We start from the raw sequence: 18,682 nt of genomic DNA, 5'->3' as shown, positions 1-18,682 counted from the left end.
CTGTTGAAAACTATTTATTTATTTTTTTCTCTCAGTAGCATTGTCAAAAGCAGTAAAAATGGCCGATGAGAAGGGAAGTTGTTGTTTTGCTTGAGAGCCAAAGACAGGTTGGGTTTCAAATCTGCTGATATAAGACACAAATGCAGACACTTGCTAGAACCTGTAAAAACAGGGAGTGCCTGCTCTGTGTCTTTCATCGTGTTCCTTTGTCCCTTTGCCCCATACCCATTTTCAGGACACATGCTCAGTCCCAGGGAGAAAAAGCTGTGTTCCAAGCATTTCAGCTGCACTCTCCTGTATCAGTGCTGCCCTGGTGCTGATTTCTGTGTCACACACCTCCAAAACAGGGAAGGCAGCTTCTCCTACTCGAGGTATTCCATCTTCATCTTTCTGTCACTCTGTTTTCTTTTGTGTTAGTTTTGCCTTGATTCTTCTAAATTCCTGGCATTCATTTTTGAGTAAAAGACTTAAGTGGTCATGAAAAGGGTTGTGCTTGCTTGTGAAGATAGATAGAGGTTGGGAATTGATGCACATGGCCACAGATTTCCAGCCAAATATCCATAGGCTTTGTGTGAGACTGTTTATCTGCTCTACCTAGAGTGACCTTCCTTGCCAGAGAACTCTGGAATAAACGGCTGGCCAAATCAGCCTGCTGTTTGCACTGTGTATCAAACAGGAGTTAAATGCATATATATTTGAGAAAGGACTGAAAAGTGCTTACGGATAACTTCCAAAGACAAATGGTTCTGTTTGGAAATCATCATGGCAATGAATGGTGTATGTGGGGCAATTTGAGAGGCTGAGAACACTAAGAGGAACGCACAGAGTGTAATAACTGAAGGAGCAATTGCTGGCTGGAGTGCTGGTGGTAGCAAGGCAGGTGAGAACACAGTGCAGATGTGGAGAAACAACAGAGTGATGCAACTTCAAAAGAACCAGAGCTGCCTGTATTGAGAGCTTATAAAGACTCTAAATACCATCTGGTGTCTTCGGCACTCAGTCTGAGCTGCGAAGGCATGAGGATTTGATAGACAAACATTCCTTGTCTTCTCTTTCACTGTAGGCAGTCTCAACCATTTGGACACACGTCTTGCTGTTAGTGAGTATGTGAACATGCAAGAAGGAGAGGGGTGAAATCAGTTTTGAAAACAAAGATCACCTTCCCTGTTTCTGTTGTCCTGAGTTTTGCTAGCTTGGTTGCTACAGACCTGATGGAGGAAGGTGGTTGCTGAGTTTAGCCCCTCTGTCTGTGTTGCTGACTGTTCTGCATGGAAGGAGAGGCGATGATGGTAGAAATAATTGCTTTTTAGACTACCTTGTGTGCATGGTGTCACATGAACAATTTACCCTACCTGCATTTGGTACAGAGGCCATGCAGACCATTAGTCCAGAGGGATGGCTTAGTGCTGCACTACTTCTAACCTGGAGCTGGGCACTGCTTTGTGGTTAGCAGGGACTTGGTTTGTCCTTGGGGACGATCAAAGAAAGAAGGGAGTTTGGTGGGGTTTTTTTTACTACTGTAAAACTACCAGCAGCACCAATTTATTAAAGTTTCCCAACAAGACAGTATGAGGCAAGCTTCTGGGCTTTTTTTTAATCTCAGACTGGAACGGTATTCAAGTAAACTCCACAGAGAATTGCCTGGTCTGTCTTATCCTTCTACCGATCGATGCCAGTATTAAATAATAATGGCAAACAGGATGTAGCTGTGCTGAACTTCCAGGCCATGTATTTACCATTAAGTCTCCCAGCTTTTCATTTGTTTCATGTTCTATTTTTAATAGCATTTTCCAGAGATGCTTAGATGCTTTATCAGATGTAACAAGCTTCCTTGCTGGCCCAAATCAAAGACCCAACTGAGAGTTATGGCAAGTACAGTAGCTGGCTTATTACATTTGCCCTTCTTCTAAGAAGCCATCTCAAAAAATGAATGAGGAGAGAAGTAACAGAAGCAGCCTTAAAGCTGTCCTGTGCATCTCTTGATTGTCTTAAAACAGGGAAAAAGGCTGTAAAGTAGAAATAAAACCATCCTGTGATCCACAAAAACTCTCTGAGCTCTACTGACAGGAGAAAAAAACCTCTGTCATTCTGTTGTAATAAATGTAATAAAACATTCTTTTTCTACTCATTATAGGTTAGGTTTATGGACGTGGTGACATCAGGAGTACATGCGGGCATCTAGCTGTAAGAGTTGATTCTTTTGAACAGTGTTGGGGCATTATTAATTTGTAATGATTTTTGTTGCGGAATATAAATAGGAGTTAATCCTCTCCACTTGGTTTAGTTCACCCTCCCTGCACATGCACTCCTCCACCATAGAAATGCCATCACTGTGACTTCTGCCATCATCATTGCCACACTTACTGCATTCCCATTTTTTTTAGAAAACACCAGCAGGGTGACTGGATGTTCTTCTGAGGGTCAGATGAATCCCAGAATTACTTCTGCAGTAAATTATCTACACAAATTGTTACCTTTGCTTCATAGCTTCAATCTGTGGTGTCCTTGTATCAGGAGCAAGTTCGTGCCTAGAAAGCTCCTCTAGGTTTCAGATGCTTCCTCCAGGCTTTTGTCTCTGTAAATGAAGGTTTAGGGCTGTCCTAATATTCTTTGCTCTCCCACTGCATTACCACTCCAAATCTAGTGTTTCTTGGCAGACTTCTCAATAGCAGCTGAAGTCAGGGGACTGCTGAGAAATCTAATGCATCACTTATATTTCTCATAATGATCTTTATTTCGATGTCTATCAGCTCTTTGTGAGCAGGGCTACTTTAACAAGTTAGAGGAGGGATTGCTAACTTGTGAATTATCTTTGTAGTTGGTCCTCTTCTTTTTTCCTTCTGAGTTTACAGGTGTTATTGAGTCCAGACAGCAAGACCCCAGAAGTTACCAGGCTCATCGTGCATCAGTCTCCTGCTGCCAGAACTGGCTGCGAGATACAGATGTTGTGCTGCTTCTTAACTGCTCAGACACAGTGCAGGCACCCTGCTCTAGGTATGGGGTTTTGGTCTTCCCGAGGGTCCTTGATTTCACCATTTTCCCCTGCAGGGAAAGAGCCAAGACTCCAAGTTCAGAATGCAGCAGCTTGCAGGAAGCCTGGGGTGGGCTGTTGCTGGCAGGCTGAGGAGGATTCCGGCAAGCAGGGAGCCCCGAGGGAGCAGGCAATGCCTTTCTCATGTGGCTGCTCTGGCTGCCAAGGTTAGCAGACCCCTTTCTATGGCGGCACGTTTCATTGATCAAAGACCAAACAGGCCAGTGATTTATGGCACATGACAGCTTGGAAAGCACTGCTTTCCCCCAGGCACTGCCATACGTGAAGACAAGATCGACAACCCAGCTGCTGCTGCTCCTTTGAAAGCTGCCTTCTTCCTAGGTGGCCAACTCTAGATCTGGCAAACCTTCTTCTGCAGGGTGACCTGCTCCAAGTCCAACCTGAATCACACCAGAACTTACCCTTACATCTCTTTTCAGCCAGAGGGTGGTGAGGCACTGGAACAGGTTGCCCAAGGAGGCTGTGGATGCCCCATCCCTGCAGGCATTCAAGGCCAGGCTGGATGTGGCTCTGGGCAGCCTGGGCTGCTGGTTGGCGACCTGCACACAGCAGGGGGTTGGAACTGGATGAGCATTGTGCTCCTTTGCAACCCAGGCCATTCTGTGATCTTGCTGTAAGACTGAAGAAAGAGATCCGCCAAGAGCTGGTGGGCTCTTGAACCGCTATGGCTTTTTCCAGCTTTTCAGTCTTTAAGTATCTTCCCAGACATGTGAAAATGTGTAAATAAATCTGCCTGCTATGGTCTTCTCTTTCAGCCCAACTTCTTAACAAATACTAAAAAGTCTCCATCAAGTCCAGCAGCATTTGATGCTCTACCACTGGCAAACTGTTTGCTTTTCTCCTGGCCTGAAAATAATGTGATATAAAGGTCTCCAGATATTCTGACGTGTTTTGATGGGCTCATTTGTATCTTTCATTTTTAGCAACCTGTAAGCAACCAGCAAGCTGTTCCCAGGGCCCAACCAATGGATCTGCTTGCAGCAACATGTTAGACGCTCATCCCACAGCACCTCGTGGGCAGGCTTTGTAATTTCACTTGGCAGAGTTGTAACCACAGCTATCTACACCGGAACATTATTCCTGATCTCTTATTTTAACCAGGTAGTGCAGAGTCACCAACCAGCAGCCCAGGCTGCCCAGAGCCACATCCAGCCTGGCCTTGAATGCCTGCAGGGATGGGGCATCCACAGCCTCCTTGGGCAACCTGTTCCAGTGCCTCACCACCCTCTGGGTGGAAAAACTTCCTCCTCATATCCAACCTAAACCTCCCCTGTCTCACTTTAAAACCATTCCCCTTGTCCTATCACCATCCACCCTCACAAACAGCCGTTCCCCCTCCTGTTTATCTGCTTCCTTCAAGTACTGGAAGGCCACAATGAGGTTTCCCTGCAGCCTTCTCTTCTCCAAGCTAAACAAGCCCACTTCCCTCAACCGTTCGTCATAGGAGGAAGGTTTTCCTCCCCCCCCAGCAGCCTGGCTTCATCTAAAACCTAAAATCCCCATCGTTCTGTCAGCACCAGACACACTTAATTGCTAATTAAGTACAAAAACTGCCTTTCTATCTGTGCTGCTGGCACAATCTTGAGTTGGAAGCAGGTTTCCAACTGCTAGGAATGGGGCAGCTCTCAGCCCACGGCACCGTGCAAGGTAATGAAAATGCAGTCACGTCTTGGTGGGCAGCTCCCAGACTTTGTTTCGGAACAAGCAAGAGATGCTGCGTTTAATTCTTCCATCCTCCCTGCTGTGATGTTTTTACTCAGATTTGCTTCTAACGAGATAGGAAATCTGGGCCTTTGTGTGCTGATGGGTAGCAGCCTTCTTCAGAAGGCTTTCTGCTTTTTTTTCTTTCTTTTTCCTTTTATTTTTCTCTTTCTTCTTTCCTTTTCTTCCTTCTCATCTATTTTCATTTTGTTTTCCTTTCACTTTTTCTTTATCTTCCCTTCTCTTTCTTCTTTTTCTCATCCTTTCCTCTTCACTTTCGTTCCCCTCCTTTTCCACTCTTTTATTTCCTTCTCCTTTTCTCCTCTTCCTTTCCTCCCCGAACTCTCACCACTTCAGAACACCCAACAGCTCCAACCCAGAGGACTCATCACAGCCCAAAGCATCAACCCTCCCCCCCGCAGCCCCACTGAGGACCCCCCATCCCACACAGCGGTAACCTCACCAACGTTTGGCCCAAACACGTATAGATGTATATAACGCCTGTCTAAAATAGAATTAAAAAATCCAATCCCCGCTCTCTCCACTAGATGGTGGCTTCCCCCAGCGGGAAGCCCGCAGTTCTGAGGGGGGGACGGCGGGGGGGGGGGGGGGGGAGGGAGGGTGGAAGCTTTGCGGATGGGGAGCGGGGAGGGCGGGGGGGAGGTGTGACTGCGGCGCTTTTTTTGGCGTGAGGGGATCGGAGCGCTAAATTAGCGGCGGGGATTCGCACGGAGCTGTTGCACGGGGTTGGGGCACGCGGGGAACGAGAGGAGGGCGCACGTCCTCCCCCCCCCCCTCCTTTCCCGCTCCCCGCCCCCCGATGACGTCACCGCTATGCAAATGAGCGCAATGTGGGGAGCGGGGGCTCGGCGCGCCGCCGGGCTCAGTCTCGCGCCGCGGAGCCGCCGCCGCCGCTCGCGCCCCGCGCCCCCCCCTTCTCTCCCCCTTATTCCCCCCCCTCCCCATTCCCCGCCATGGCACGACCCCCCCCACGCCTCTCTCCCCCCCCTCCCTCCTCTTCCAGCACCCCGAGGCCGGTGTGAATGAGGTGAGTGCCGGGCGGCGGGGGGGGGGAACTTTTATTTTAGGGGGGGGGATTGCTGCGGTGCCCCCTCCTAGAAGGGTGCTGGATGAGATCCATCCCTTCTTCCTTTCCCCCAAAGATATTTTCTGGGGGCTGTCTGCTCGCTGGGAGGGGGCTCCCACGTCCCCCCCCCCTCCCAAAGCGGTGAGGTGAGCCCAGATCTGGAGGAGGAGGAGAAAGACAGAGGGCTGCAGTGCCCGGCTGCTGCGTGCCTTCCTCCTCTCCTCCTCCTCCTCCTGCCCCCCCTCTGACCCCTCCCCATTTCTCTCTTCCAGGTGTGACCCCCCCGGCCCGATCCCGCCCGTTCCGTGCCTTGCCCACACTCGCAGCGCAGGGCCGGCTCGGTGCACGCAGACTGCTGGGCTTCTCCTTATTATTTTACCTTTTTTTTTTTTTTTTTCCCCTTCATCTTTTTAAATTTTTTCTGATTTTTTTTTTTTCACCTCCTCCTCCCACCCCCATTTACTCCACATCGCCATCACCACCCCCGAAGAAAACCGAGCGAACCCGAAGCTGCACCCTACACCCGCCCACCGACCCAGCCTCGCATCGCAGAGGAAATCCTCACCGTCACCCGGCTCTATCACCGGGGGTGGGGGGGGGAGGAGGAGAGCAGCCCTCCCCTCGCACCCCGGCCCTCAGCACCATGATGTTTCGAGACCAGGTCGGCGTTCTGGCCGGCTGGTTCAAGGGCTGGAACGAGTGCGAGCAGACTGTTGCGCTGCTCTCGCTGCTCAAACGCGTGAGCCGGACCCAGGCGCGCTTCCTGCAGCTCTGCCTGGAGCACTCGCTGGCGGACTGCACCGAGCTGCACGTCCTCGAAGGGGAGGCCAACAACCCCGGTGAGTTTGCTGCAACCCCTTTTTTTTCCCCCCTTTTCTATTCCCTTTTTCCATTTTTTTTCCTTGTTGTCCTTTTCCTTTCTTTTTTCCCCCTCCTTTTTATTTACTTTCCCTCTTCCCCCTTCTTGCATTCCCCCTTCTTGCATTCCCCCTTCTTGCATTCCCCCTTCTTGCATTCCCCCTTCTTGCATTCCCCCTTCTTGCATTCCCCCTTCTTGCATTCCCCCATCTCTGCCTGAATGCAGCCAAAGCCATATATCCATACCTAACCCCTGTTGATCTCCCCACCAGCCCTGCCATCTCTCACATTTTCAAACTGCTGATGGCTCATTCCACTTGGCTTCCAGCACAGCCAACTATTGCGCGGTGTAACTACGGGAGCATGAATGATTGGTGGCTTTTCTTTTTTTTTTTTTTTTTATTCCTCCCCCCCTTCCTCCTTCCATGCAGTTTCCTGTGCAATAAGTAAGTCAGGTCACGTAGAGTCTGGATTTTCCAGGCTTCTTTTGGACAACGTGGCTCGCTTTGCTCTCTGCAACAAGGAGCCCATCGCTACCTTAGGCGAACTGTTATTTTCTCAAGGTCTGGCCAGCTGGGTTATCCGAATTTCTTTGAAATGTGGCAATTTCTGTTTCATCACTCAGATCCTGTTTGGACGCTTTTTTTTTTTTTTCCCCTACTTTTTTTTTTTCTTTTTCTTTTTTTTTCCTGCAGTTCTCAATACCCTCCTTGTGTTCTTTCTGCTGCTGCATTCATGGGATGCACTGCAGGGAGTGTGCAGGGCTGGGAAAGTGCATTGGGGCTTTATGTGACTGCTGTCCCAACTTCCTCAACTCTGCAGAAGTCAATGGGAGTTGGAGCGAAGTGTTAATGCAGTTATTGGGGGTGTTATATGTGCATATCATAGAATGGCCTGGGTTGAAAAGGACTGCAGTGATCATCTAGTTTCAACCCACCTGCTATGTGTAGGGTCGCCAACCAGCAGACCAGGCTGCCCAGAGCCACGTATGTTCCTTTATGTGCCTTTGCATGTGTGTATTGCTAGCATATGTCCCCGTGTGTGTATTTGCAGTGATGGAGATGGAAGTTGCTGTAGAGTTTTCTGCAGTGTGGGATGCGAGTCGTAAAGTTGGATAGTTGGGTTTTCCCCAATCTGTCCCCCAAAAAATGAAGGGGGGGGAAAAAAAAAAAAGGAGGAAAATGGAGAGGGGGGGGAAGAAAAAAAAAAAAGGAAAATGGGGCGAAAAGAAAAGGAAAAAAAAACCGAAGCCCTATTGCAAAGCATCCTTTTTGCTTCAGACCCAGCGGTTCCGCTCAGGGCCGGAACGCATCGAGCGGATCCCAATGGCGATCTGCTGCAGTCGGCTCCCAAACAGAGCCCCAGTGTCTGCGGGGCGGGAGGAGCGCAGTCCCGCTCCAGCTGTTCCCCATTAGGGCCGCTTGGCAGCCGGCCCCGCTGCCATTTGGTGACGAGGGCCAGCGCCACGGGGCCGAGCCGCCCGCCCGCAGGAAACCACCCCGAGATCGGCGATGGTCCGAGGGAGAAAGGCTGGAATTGGCCATTTCCTTTTATAGCTGCAGGAATGAGAGGCAGGAATGCTGCGGGGTGCGCCTCGGTGCTGCGATGCTGCTTTTAGAAACGGCTGAAGGGCTGAAACGCGGCCGCCCGCCTCGGCGCAGCCCTGCCTTGCATCCCTGCAGCAGATAGAGCTGTGGTTTAATTCTTACCTGCGTTGCTGTTTTTGTTCACGTCGTGTCTTGAGTTTTCCATTGTGGGTGCCCATGGGTTCCAGTTGTGTTTTGGACATCCCAGTGTGGGTGCCCTTGGGTTCCAGGTGTGGTTTTGGGTGTCTTGCTGTGGATATCCCTGGCTTCTGGTTGTCTTTTGGGTATCCTGTTGTGGGTGACTGTGGTTTCTAGCTGTGGTTTGGGGTGTCCTGTGTTGAGTATCCCTTGGAGTCAGTTGTCTATTGGGTATTCCACTGAGGGTGCCCTTGGGTTCCGGTTGTGTTTTGGGATGTCCCACTGTGGGTGCCCTTGGGTTCCGGTTGTGTTTTGGGATGTCCCATTGTGGATCTTCTTGGTTCTGGTTGTATCTTGGTATCCTGTTGTGGTTGCCCTTGAGTTCTGGCTGCCTTTTGGGTATCCCTGAGTCCCAGTAATGTTTTGGATGGGTGACAGCCATGTCCCTGGAGAATGGAGAGCTCTGTCTGTTTGCCTCTCAGCCATGGGGTTGCGATGCAGGCAGTGTGGTGAAGTAAGGCTGAGCCATGGGGTCACTTGCTCTGACGATGGAAAATGTCATCCCCTGGCTGGCACTATCCCTGTGGTCTTCACTCCCCATGGCCAGGGCTGGTGCTCAGCTGTGGGGCCATGGACACATCCTCTGACATCCCTACCTCAAACCAGCAACAGCAAACCCAGGTTGTGCCATCAGTCCCCCTTCTCTCTGGGGGGTTTCCCTTGGCGAGGAGCCAGGTACCCTCAAGCATCCCAAGGGATGTGATGATTCCTTGATGGAAAGGGGAATTGGAGATCCACCCTGCAGCTGTCGGCTGTAGGAAGCAGCTTTTGGTCTCCGCTACCGATGCTGCCCTATCCGTAAAACCACCTGTGTCTTTTAAATAGCATTTGTCACTTGACTGGCAATGGAATCACACCGAGTTCTGAAAGCAGCATCGTCACTGAGCCCTGTGCTGCTCTGCAATTTGAATCCTGCTGTTTGTTCCATGGGAGCGGGGCTGCGTTGAAGATGTTGGTGCTCAGTTGTAAAGGACAAGGAAGAAGCAAATTCTCTGCTCCTTGTTCTGGTGAAGCGTTTGGCTCATGGTTGTCCTGCACAGTGGCCACGGGAGGTATGCAGACACAGCTCACCCTCCACTTGGCTCATTGTGGGGTTTTGAGCATGGAGTGCATCCCTCAGTGCTGGGCAGGGTTACCCCAGTACCTCACAGTCCTGTACCACGATGAGAGCATCCACAGCACGCAGATTTGGTGTCCCGGCAAGGAGCAGCTGGAGGAAGAGCCAGGGAGAGGCAGTGCCTTTAATTAGACCAAGTGATGCAGCTGGAAAAAATGGCCAAGCGCAAAGGTGCACCGGCTCAAAGGAGGGCTTGTGCTTGTATTTTTTTTTTTCCAGCTGTCTAATAAAAGCCACAGCTTGTGCCTGCAGAGCTTGCCTCGGGTGCCCTGGGGTGGCTGCGGCTCCATTTTGTTAGGAAGCAAAACCCCATTCCCCTCTAAGCCCCCATGGCAAACAACCCTGTGCCCAGCTTGAGGACTGTGCCCTGCTTTCTGTTTTCCTTGGCTTTGCTGTAATGCTGAGTTCTGATTTAAGTGTCTGTGAGATGGGAGCACTGGGAAATGCTGGAGGCGGTGCTGCCAGCACATCTCTACCTAAAGGGGATGCCAACAGAGCTGCCAGCTTTGGTCCTGGTAGATGATGAACTTCACTTGTGATATTCTGTTTTAATTAAAATGGTTTTCTTTTTAAGGGGCTTTTGTCAGCAGGGAGGAGTTGGAGCCCTCGGTGCTGTCCCCCTGCTTTGTCTGTGCTGGAGTTGGTGATACCTTGTTGAGGCCAGGCTGGATGTGGCTCTGGGCAGCCTGGTCTGGTGGTTGGCAACCCTGCACATATAGCAGGGGGCTGAAACTGGATGATCACTGTGGTCCTTTTCAACCCAGGCCATTTTATGGTTCTAGGTTCTTGTAATCCCTCATCAAACCCCACCGTTAATTTGACTTAGAATCACATAATCATTAATGTTGGAAAAGACTTCTAAGATCCCCAAGTCCAACCCCAACCCATCTCCATCTGACCACGTCCCTAACTTGTAGCCCACGAACGCCATTATTTTCCAGGCTGGGAGCAATGTTTGCAATCAGTGTGACTAACTGAAATAGTAATTAGTGTGAACGCCGGCTTTATTTTAAGACACATTCGTCAGTGCTGCAGCCCTCCGGGTCCGTGCTGCTGGCTAATGTTACTGCAGATAACCTGCAGGGAAAGGGCAGGTCACCTCGTGCTGCTGAGCTGTGGGGTCAGAGCTGAGAGCAGTGATTTGGACCCATTTTGGGGTGCAGATGGGTTTGGGGTTCCCCCTACCCGCTCTGTGGAGCTGCAGGGGCAGCCCAGCAGTGGGGCTTGGCACCGAGGAGACCAGTCCTTGTATGAATCATGCGTGGATGCCTGTGTGCCTCTGAGCGTGCATCGCCCCCTGTATTTTCTCCTTCTATATTCAGCGCATAAACAAGAGCGGTGCTCTCTGTTAACTCTTGGTTTCCCAAGAGCTGCCTCAAGGCTTTGCGTGATGCTGAAGGAGGATGAGGTTTGGGCTGGAGCAGGCAGAGACCCAGGGCTGGCTTCCCCCCCTCCCTGGCAGGAGCTTTTCTCTGCTTTGCAACGCAGCAGGCAAACGCCTCAGGGTCTGGTGGGAGCCAAGCATGGATCTGCAGCTTGCAGCTCCGTTTGTTGATGTGTGCCATGAGATGCGTGCACTGGAAATGTTGGCAAAGGTGCCCGGATTGTTGCTGGTGGCTCTGCTCTGCCCTCCTGCGTGGGACTGATCTCCTCACAAAGACCTGGGTGAGGACCTTGGGGTTTGCTGGTATTGATTCTGTTGCTCTTTGCGGCCATTCCTGGGTGCAGCCTTGAGGTACAATGCAAAATCTTCCTTCTGTTACATTTAAAATAATAATTTTAGTTCTGCTGTCTCAGGGCAGCAGAAGACCTTCTCCAGCGTGCTCAAACAAATCCAGAGGTCTTTCCATTACCATTGTGGCACCAATGGCAGCTTCTGCTGCTGTCCCCACAAGCCTCACCTGGCATCTGTAGAAGCTGGACGTGGCCTAAAGATACTCTTTCCTTAAAGCAATGTTAATATTGCAAGTGCCATGAGCAGAGTTTGGCAGCTCTGCTCCTTCTTTGCTCTCAAGCAGCCCTGGAGGGGCCATGCAGAACCTGGGGAAGCTCATCTGTTACTTATCTCCATGAGTAATTCCTTCCAGACTTTTTTCTTCTTTTATCTTTTTTTTTTTTTTTTTTTTTTTTTGATAAAACCTATTTCAGATGAACCACAAACTGTACTGCTAACCTGTTCCTTGTGTACGTCTGATGGGATGTGGCTGGTGTTGGGGTTGGAGACTCGATTGCTATGGGAAGTACTCAAGCAGTGGTAAAACATGGTTTGAATGCTGGAAATACTGTAAAATTTGCACGCCGCTGCAATTTATTTTCTTATTTCACCATACCCACTGCCAGCATCCCTCAGTGCATCATCCCCATGGCTCTGGAACACCTCCAGAGTCAGTGAACCCCCATTCCCTGGGCAGCTATGCCACTGCATCACCACTTTTTGGAGGAGAAATCCTTCCTGGTATCCAACCTGACCCTCCCCTGGCACATCTTGAGATCATCACCTCTCATCCTATCACTGTTACCTGGGAGCAGAGGCTTAACTTGTAGAAGACGATGATCCTCATTGTGAGGATCCCCTATAGGGTCAGCTCAAACCTCATCGTTCCAAAGAAATGGGTTGTGTTCAAAAGGAGAAACAAATGATGTCCCCAGGCTGTTTCCCTGCCGATAACGTGAGTGTAGATGCAGTGCTGAGCTGTAGCCACCTGAGTGACCTTTTGAGATAAGAATTGTTATTGACTGGCAGAATTATGCTAAACTGATAAGAATCCTTTTTAAAAGAAGGGAAAAATCAACACTCTGTAACCATAACAACGGGCTGGAGATGGAGCTGCTCATGATGCTGGTGTCTCGGGGGGTGTCCCCAAAGGATCCCTGGAGCTGGGGACCTCCCCATACCAATGCTGGTCCCAAATTTCCCTAATTTGCAGTGAATTGAGGGTGAGTGTGGACGGAATGGATTCGGGGCTGGATGCTGCTGGTGGCTGTGAGCAGCAGGGCAAGGGCGGCTCCTGTTTGCTGTTTATAGGAAGTCTGAGTGATTGCCAGCAAAGTTGGACACGTCCTACTGTCACCACTGGTGCTATGGTTGGTGGAGTTGCAGAAAGCAACCTGGAGCCATTGATTTTTCTCCTTCCCTACCCCCTTGTGCTCGTGTAGCTGGTATCTGTGTGTCATAGAATGCATGCATCCATCCTTGTGGTTCCCAGGTGGGGCCAACCAGGAGATGAGTGGGAAGGTGAATTATTTGAGTTGGAAGGGCTCCTTAAAGGTCATCTGGTCCCACTCCCCTGCAGTGGGCAAGGATGTGAAGATGTGGGAGGAGGGGGGTAGGCCCAGTAAGGCAGAAAGCTCTGTAAGTGCTTGCAGCCTGGAAGGCCAACTGTATCCTGGGCTGCATTAAGGGTGGCCAGCAGGGAGAGGGAGGTGATTGTCCCCTTCTACTCAGCTCTTGTGAGTCCCCATCTGCAGTGCTGCGTCCAGGCCTTGGGCCCCCAGTACAAGAAAGGTGCAGAGCTCTTGGAATGGGTCCAGAGGAGGGCCACTGAGATGATCAGGGGGCTGGAGCACCTCTCCTGTGAGGAAAGTTGAGGGAAGTGGGCTTGTTTAGCTTGGAGAAGAGAAGGCTCCAGGGAGACCTCATTGTGGCCTTCCAGTACTTGAAGGGAGCGGATAAACAGGAGGGGGAACGGCTGTTTGTGAGGGTGGATGGTGATAGGACAAGGGGAATGGTCTTAAAGTGAGACAAGGGAGGTTTAGGTTGGATATGAGGAGGAAGTTTTTCCACCCAGAGGGTGGTGAGGCACTGGAACAGGTTGCCCAAGGAGGCTGTGGATGCCCCATCCCTGCAGGCATTCAAGGCCAGGCTGGATGTGGCTCTGGGCAGCCTGTGCTGCTGGTTGGTGACCTGCACACAGCAGGGGGTTGGAACTGGATGAGCATTGTGCTCCTTTGCAACCCAGGCCATTCTAGGATTCTATGAAATGCTTTACAATTAGGTCCTAAAAACCTACTAATCTGTCCATTTAGAGTGCATACCAACTAGAGATGCACAACTCAGTGCATTGGGCTACTTGCTGGACTGGGTGATCCCCAGAGGTCCCTTCCAGCCCTGATGAGTCTGTGCTGGGAAAATGGATGGCATAGAGCTGCTGTTATGATGCATGTAGCACTCAGGGCAGTGCAGAGGTGTGTGCTCAGGCTGTGCTCATGGCATTATTCTGCAGCAGTCGGTTGGATGCTGAACGCTTTTTGTGGTCGATGTCAACCCTGGGTCAGGCAGAGAGCCCTTATAAATAACACTGGGTGGATGGGGATCATAGCTACTGCAGCCCAGCTGTCTGCATCACCGCCCAGCCTTTGGAAAAGCTGATCTGAGATTCCACGGGGAGTGGGTATGGAAGTATTTAAAGCAGGGGAGCAGCTAAAAGCGGGCTGTGCTCTAAGAAGGGAGAGAGGCTCCATCCTGAGCACAGGTGGCCAGCGCTGATGGCTGGGCCTTGCGTTTTGCCAAAGCCGTTGTTGCACTGATCCAATATCACATTGTGGTTGATCTGCAACATTGCATTTAGGTGCACTCGAAACTTTCAGCTTGTCATCTTTTGTATAGGAGCGGGTGAGCCCCAGGGAGATTCTGCGTTCTTCTCTATGGAGTGAAGGAATTCCATCAGAGGAGCTATTGTTTGGCCCTGTTCTCAGCATTTTGGCAACTGCTCTTTAGATTAACCCTACTGAAAGGGAGGGTGCTCTTTGCTGGATTCGAAATAATGGCAAAAATGTGGGCAGATGCTTTTGCATTGTTAAGTCGATACTGACAGGGTAGCGGGGAAGCATCGTGTGGGATTAGAGAATGAAGGAGCCAAGTTCTTCAAATCCCTCATAAAGCCCAACTGCACGCTGGCACCGATGTTCAGTTGCTTTCTGGGTTTAAAATAGAAGCAACTTATTTTTGCCCCTCTACCCTGAGTGGTTGGTGGTCAGTGATGCAAACGCCCAGGGCTCAGAGCCTGACCAGCCCCAGCCTGACCCACAAGGTCCACCAAGGACGTTGGGTTGGGCACCAAGTCCAACTCCTGGCTCTATACGAGATCATCCAAAACCCAAACCCAATGTCAGAGCAGTGCCCAGCACTCCCTGAGCTTCAGCACATAGGGCTGTGCCCACTGCCCTGGGAGCTGTGCCATGCCCACAGCCCTATGGAGCACAGCCTTGCCCTAACATCTCATGTGCTTTAATCCATATGTGCAATTCAATCCATAACCTTCAGAGCCCCTTACCCAAAAGCGTGGCTCCTGGGCTGCTTGGGATCAGTGCTCAGGGTGTGCAAATGTTGGGTTCCAGATATGTGCCGAGAGGTGATCCAGGAGCAGCACAGTGGCCCAGATGTGTTTTAATGTCATGTACTCTTTAGTTCAGTTTGCACATACAGGTTACTCGACACTCTTACACATACACATTACTCTAATTTTTTTTATCATGAGTGAAGAGACGAATCCTCTCTGTCAGATGCATTTATAAAAACAGATCATCCGGCAGTTGGAAATCCTACATCATTGCCTCTGTCCCATCCTAGGTGTGAAGAGCCCTGTACACAAGCAGCCCCGATCCTTTGTTGTTGCAGTGTTCATAGGGAGAGCTCATTAAAACTGGCGTGATCACTCAAGTAAATGAGAAATGAATGAACTTAAAATAAAAGGCTAAATCCCGCTGCATTAAAGCAGTAGTTGTGATTTGTTAAGAGCCTAATTTTTTGCATGTGAAGCCAGAGTAATAGGGTTGCTTTACCTTTTTAAAGAATTTAACAAGACACTCTAATTTTCTCTTAATGTTGCAGTGCTTCGAAATAATGCAAGGTCAGACCGAGCGTAACTAATTCCAGTCTGAAAGCAGAGGGTAGCCTGTTTCTCAATAGACTTAGAATTAGTGAAACAATGCGCGTGTCTTGGAGAAGGTTTTAGCAGGAAATGAGACTGCTGGAATCGCTGTCACTACAAGTATGTGTGGGGTTTTCCATCCCTTTATTATTTCATGTTTTTTGTAAGGGGGATCCTTGCAGAGGCCCAGGTCTTGCTTGGCTTGGGTTGAGCCAGCTTGCCTTTGGGATGCTGCAGCTCCACCAGCATTTCTGGTGATGCACAGGGCAGGTATTAGAATCATAGAGTTGTGAAGGTTGGAAAAGGCCTCTAAGGTGATGTCCAGCCTTAACCCACCCCCACCGTGCCCACTGGCCGTGTTTCTCGGTGCCACATCTCCACAGTTCTTGAATGCCTCCCAGAACTCAGCAAGTTCACTGATGATACAAAGCCAAGAGGAGTGGCTGACACATCTGAGGGCTGCGCTTCCATTCAACAAGACCTGGGCAGACTGGAGAGTTGGGCAGGGAGGAAGCTGATGAGGTTTAACAAAAGCAAATGTAGAGTCTTGCACTTGGGGTGGGGATAACTACATGCATCAGTACAGGTTAGGGGCTGACTTGCTGGAGATGAGGCGTGCAGAGAAGGGCCTGGTGGTCCTGGTGGATGACAGGTTGGCCACAAGCCAGCAGTGTGCCTTTGTGGTCAACAAGGCCAAACAAGGTATCCTGGGGTGCATCAAAATAAGTGTGGCCAGCAGGTCTAGGGAGGTGATTCTCTCCCTCTACTCTGCCTTGCTGAGGCCACATTTAGAACACTGTGTCCAGTTTTGGGATCCTCAGTTCAAAAAAGACAGGGATCTCCTAGAAGGAGCCCAGCAGAGGGCCACAAAGATGATAAAGGTTCTGGAGTGTTTATGAGGAAAGGCTGCGTGATATGCGTCTGTTCTGGAGAAGACTGAGATGGAATCTGATGAACGTTTATAAATATCTAAAGGGAGATGGGAGGCAAATGGATGAGGCCAGGCTCTTTTCGGTGGTGCGTAGCGATAGGACGAGGAGTAATGGCCTAAAACTTGAACGTGGGAAGTTCCATGCCAACACGTGGAAGAGCTTTTTTATGGTCAGGGTGACGGAGCACTGGAACAGGCTGCCCAGAGAGATGGTGGGGTCTGCCTCTATGGAGATAGCCAAGAGTCGGCTGGATGCCAACCTGTGTGACCTGCTGTAGGGAACCTCTGATGTGAGCAGCATGGACGTGGCCTGAGTTTTGTTTTGAGGAACAGGGAATGGAGTATGCTGATAGTACCAGTTTCAGTCCTGACTAACTCAATAAGCTGAAGAATGCGGCAATATCGGGAATGAAATCTGTTCTTAATTGCTCAATTGTAAATGATGGCATTCCATTTGGAGAAACTAATTTATTGTTTTTCAATTCCTGTAACAAGACTCGGCAGCACGGAACCCAGCAGTTAGCATTAACATGGCAATATGGAGCTTCCATTAAGGCAAGGCTGGATTGGGCCCTGGACAACCTGATGGAGCTGTGGCGTCTCTGCTCTTTGCAGGGGGGTTGGACTAGATGGTCTTTAAAAGTCCCTTCCAACTCTAAGGATTCTGTGATTCAGGAATTCAAAGGCATTTTGGGGGAAAGGAAGAGTGTGCATGCAGCCTTTCATGTTGGCTTTTGGACTTCTCTTTCTAAAAGAAAGGAAAAACCAGGTGCAGAAATGGGGTGTTTTGTGCATGTAGGGGTTGGTGGGGGTGAGCACGGGGTCCTTGTGTCACCTGGCCCTGCTGGTGTTGGTGGCCCAGTGGGACCCCTCCTCACCCAGCCCTGGGGCAGGGTTCCCCCATAGGGATGGGGATCCCCATGCCTGCAGCATGTTCCTGGTGGGGCCAGGCACCCAGCCAGCGCTCACAGCAATGCTGCTGCTGTATTTTTAGTTTTCTCTTCTGATTTTTTTTTTCCTTCCAATTTTGGATGCGTTTTTGACAGCTTTTACCTGCTGAGTCACCAGTCATCCCCTCGCACGGGAGCTGCTCCTCACATCCCAATTCTCCGAGCAGGCTGGGGCAACCAGCATTTAAAAATAAAACCTGTCAAGGAAATGTTGGCTTTTTGAGCCTTTCTTCTTTTTTTCCTTCTTTTCCTATGGTTTGCTCTGTGTATGAGAGGGCTCATTGCACAAAAGCGACGCCTTCACAAGGGAAGGGTGGCTCTGTGATGTATTGCTGCTCAGAGGAGCTGGTGTTGCAGTCAGATAATGGTGCAACTTTTAATGTTGAGTGTATTCTGAAGCTGCAACATGTGCTCTTGTTTTCTAGAGACGAATTTTCTTGGTGGTAAACCACAACTTGAGCCCATAGAATGGCCTGGGTTGCAAAGGACCACAGTGCTCATCCAGTTCCAACCCCCTGCTATGTGCAGGTCACCAACCAGCAGCCCAGGCTGCCCAGAGCCACATCCAGCCTGGCCTTGAATGCCTGCAGGGATGGGGCATCCACAGCCTCCTTGGGCAACCTGTTCAGTGCTTCACCATCCTCTGTGTGAAAAACTTCCTCCTCATATTCAACCTAAACCTCCACGAAAGAGCACAAACTGTTTCACAGAATCATTCTTGTTGGAAGAGACCTCTAAAGTCATCCAGTCAACCATCCACCTACCACTACTATTGCCTGCTAAACCGTGTCCTTTTGATTCTCATCACATAACAAATAACACCCATCTGCTGTAAAGCAGCAGGACTGCTGTCTCCAAGGCTCAGCCTTGCTTCTGGCCCTTGGGTTCGGATGGCATGAGTGTTTACAGCTGTTTTTGAAATGTTGCTTAGTGCTTAATCTGCAACACTTGCTTGTGAGCTGCCTGTTGGCTACCAGAATGCGGTGGCTGGCTCTCCAGAACCCACGTGAAAATAGTTTGGATACATGTAGTGGCACTCAGTGTCTGAAATACCTTCCTTTGTTCTGCTTTGAGCATTTTCTGCCCCAAAAAACTCAACTTGGTTGAGCTGCAGTTTTGGGCATGGCGTCTATTGGCAGGAAAATGGTAGTATAACCATCCATGGAGGTGTTCAAGAGCCGTGGAGATGTGGCAGTGAGGGACATGGGCATGGTGATGGTGGGCTGGGGCTGGACATCATCAATTTCATGGTCTTTTCCAACCTGAAGTTAGAAACTGGTAGTGGTTGGTGACCCTACACATAGCAGGGGGGTTGAACGTAGATGATCTTTA

General features: G+C 50.1%; 1 protein-coding gene across 3 annotated transcripts in view; it reads left to right on the top strand.

Annotated features, from left to right (window-relative positions):
- The first annotated feature begins 5,660 nt into the window (after window positions 1-5,660).
- The window catches only part of SAMD4A (sterile alpha motif domain containing 4A), a 68,575-nt gene continuing 55,553 nt past the window's right edge, over window positions 5,661-18,682 (top strand). For 2 of the 3 annotated variants that reach the window (XR_014883812.1, XM_085225890.1), the window contains exons 1-2: window positions 5,661-5,801; window positions 6,113-6,679. Coding sequence is in view for 2 of the 3 variants with exons in the window: in XM_085225890.1 (XP_085082016.1) it covers window positions 6,484-6,679 (196 nt within the window). In the remaining variant the exon portion in view is untranslated. The remainder of the gene's footprint in view (window positions 5,802-6,112; window positions 6,680-18,682) is intronic. The other variant, XM_085225889.1, reaches the window with a different exon arrangement.

This window comes from Meleagris gallopavo, chromosome 5, assembly GCF_905368555.1.
Source record: "Meleagris gallopavo chromosome 5, MGAL_WU_HG_1.1, whole genome shotgun sequence".
Lineage (NCBI taxonomy): Eukaryota > Metazoa > Chordata > Aves > Galliformes > Phasianidae > Meleagris > Meleagris gallopavo.
This window is presented reverse-complemented; position numbering and strand designations above follow the sequence as displayed.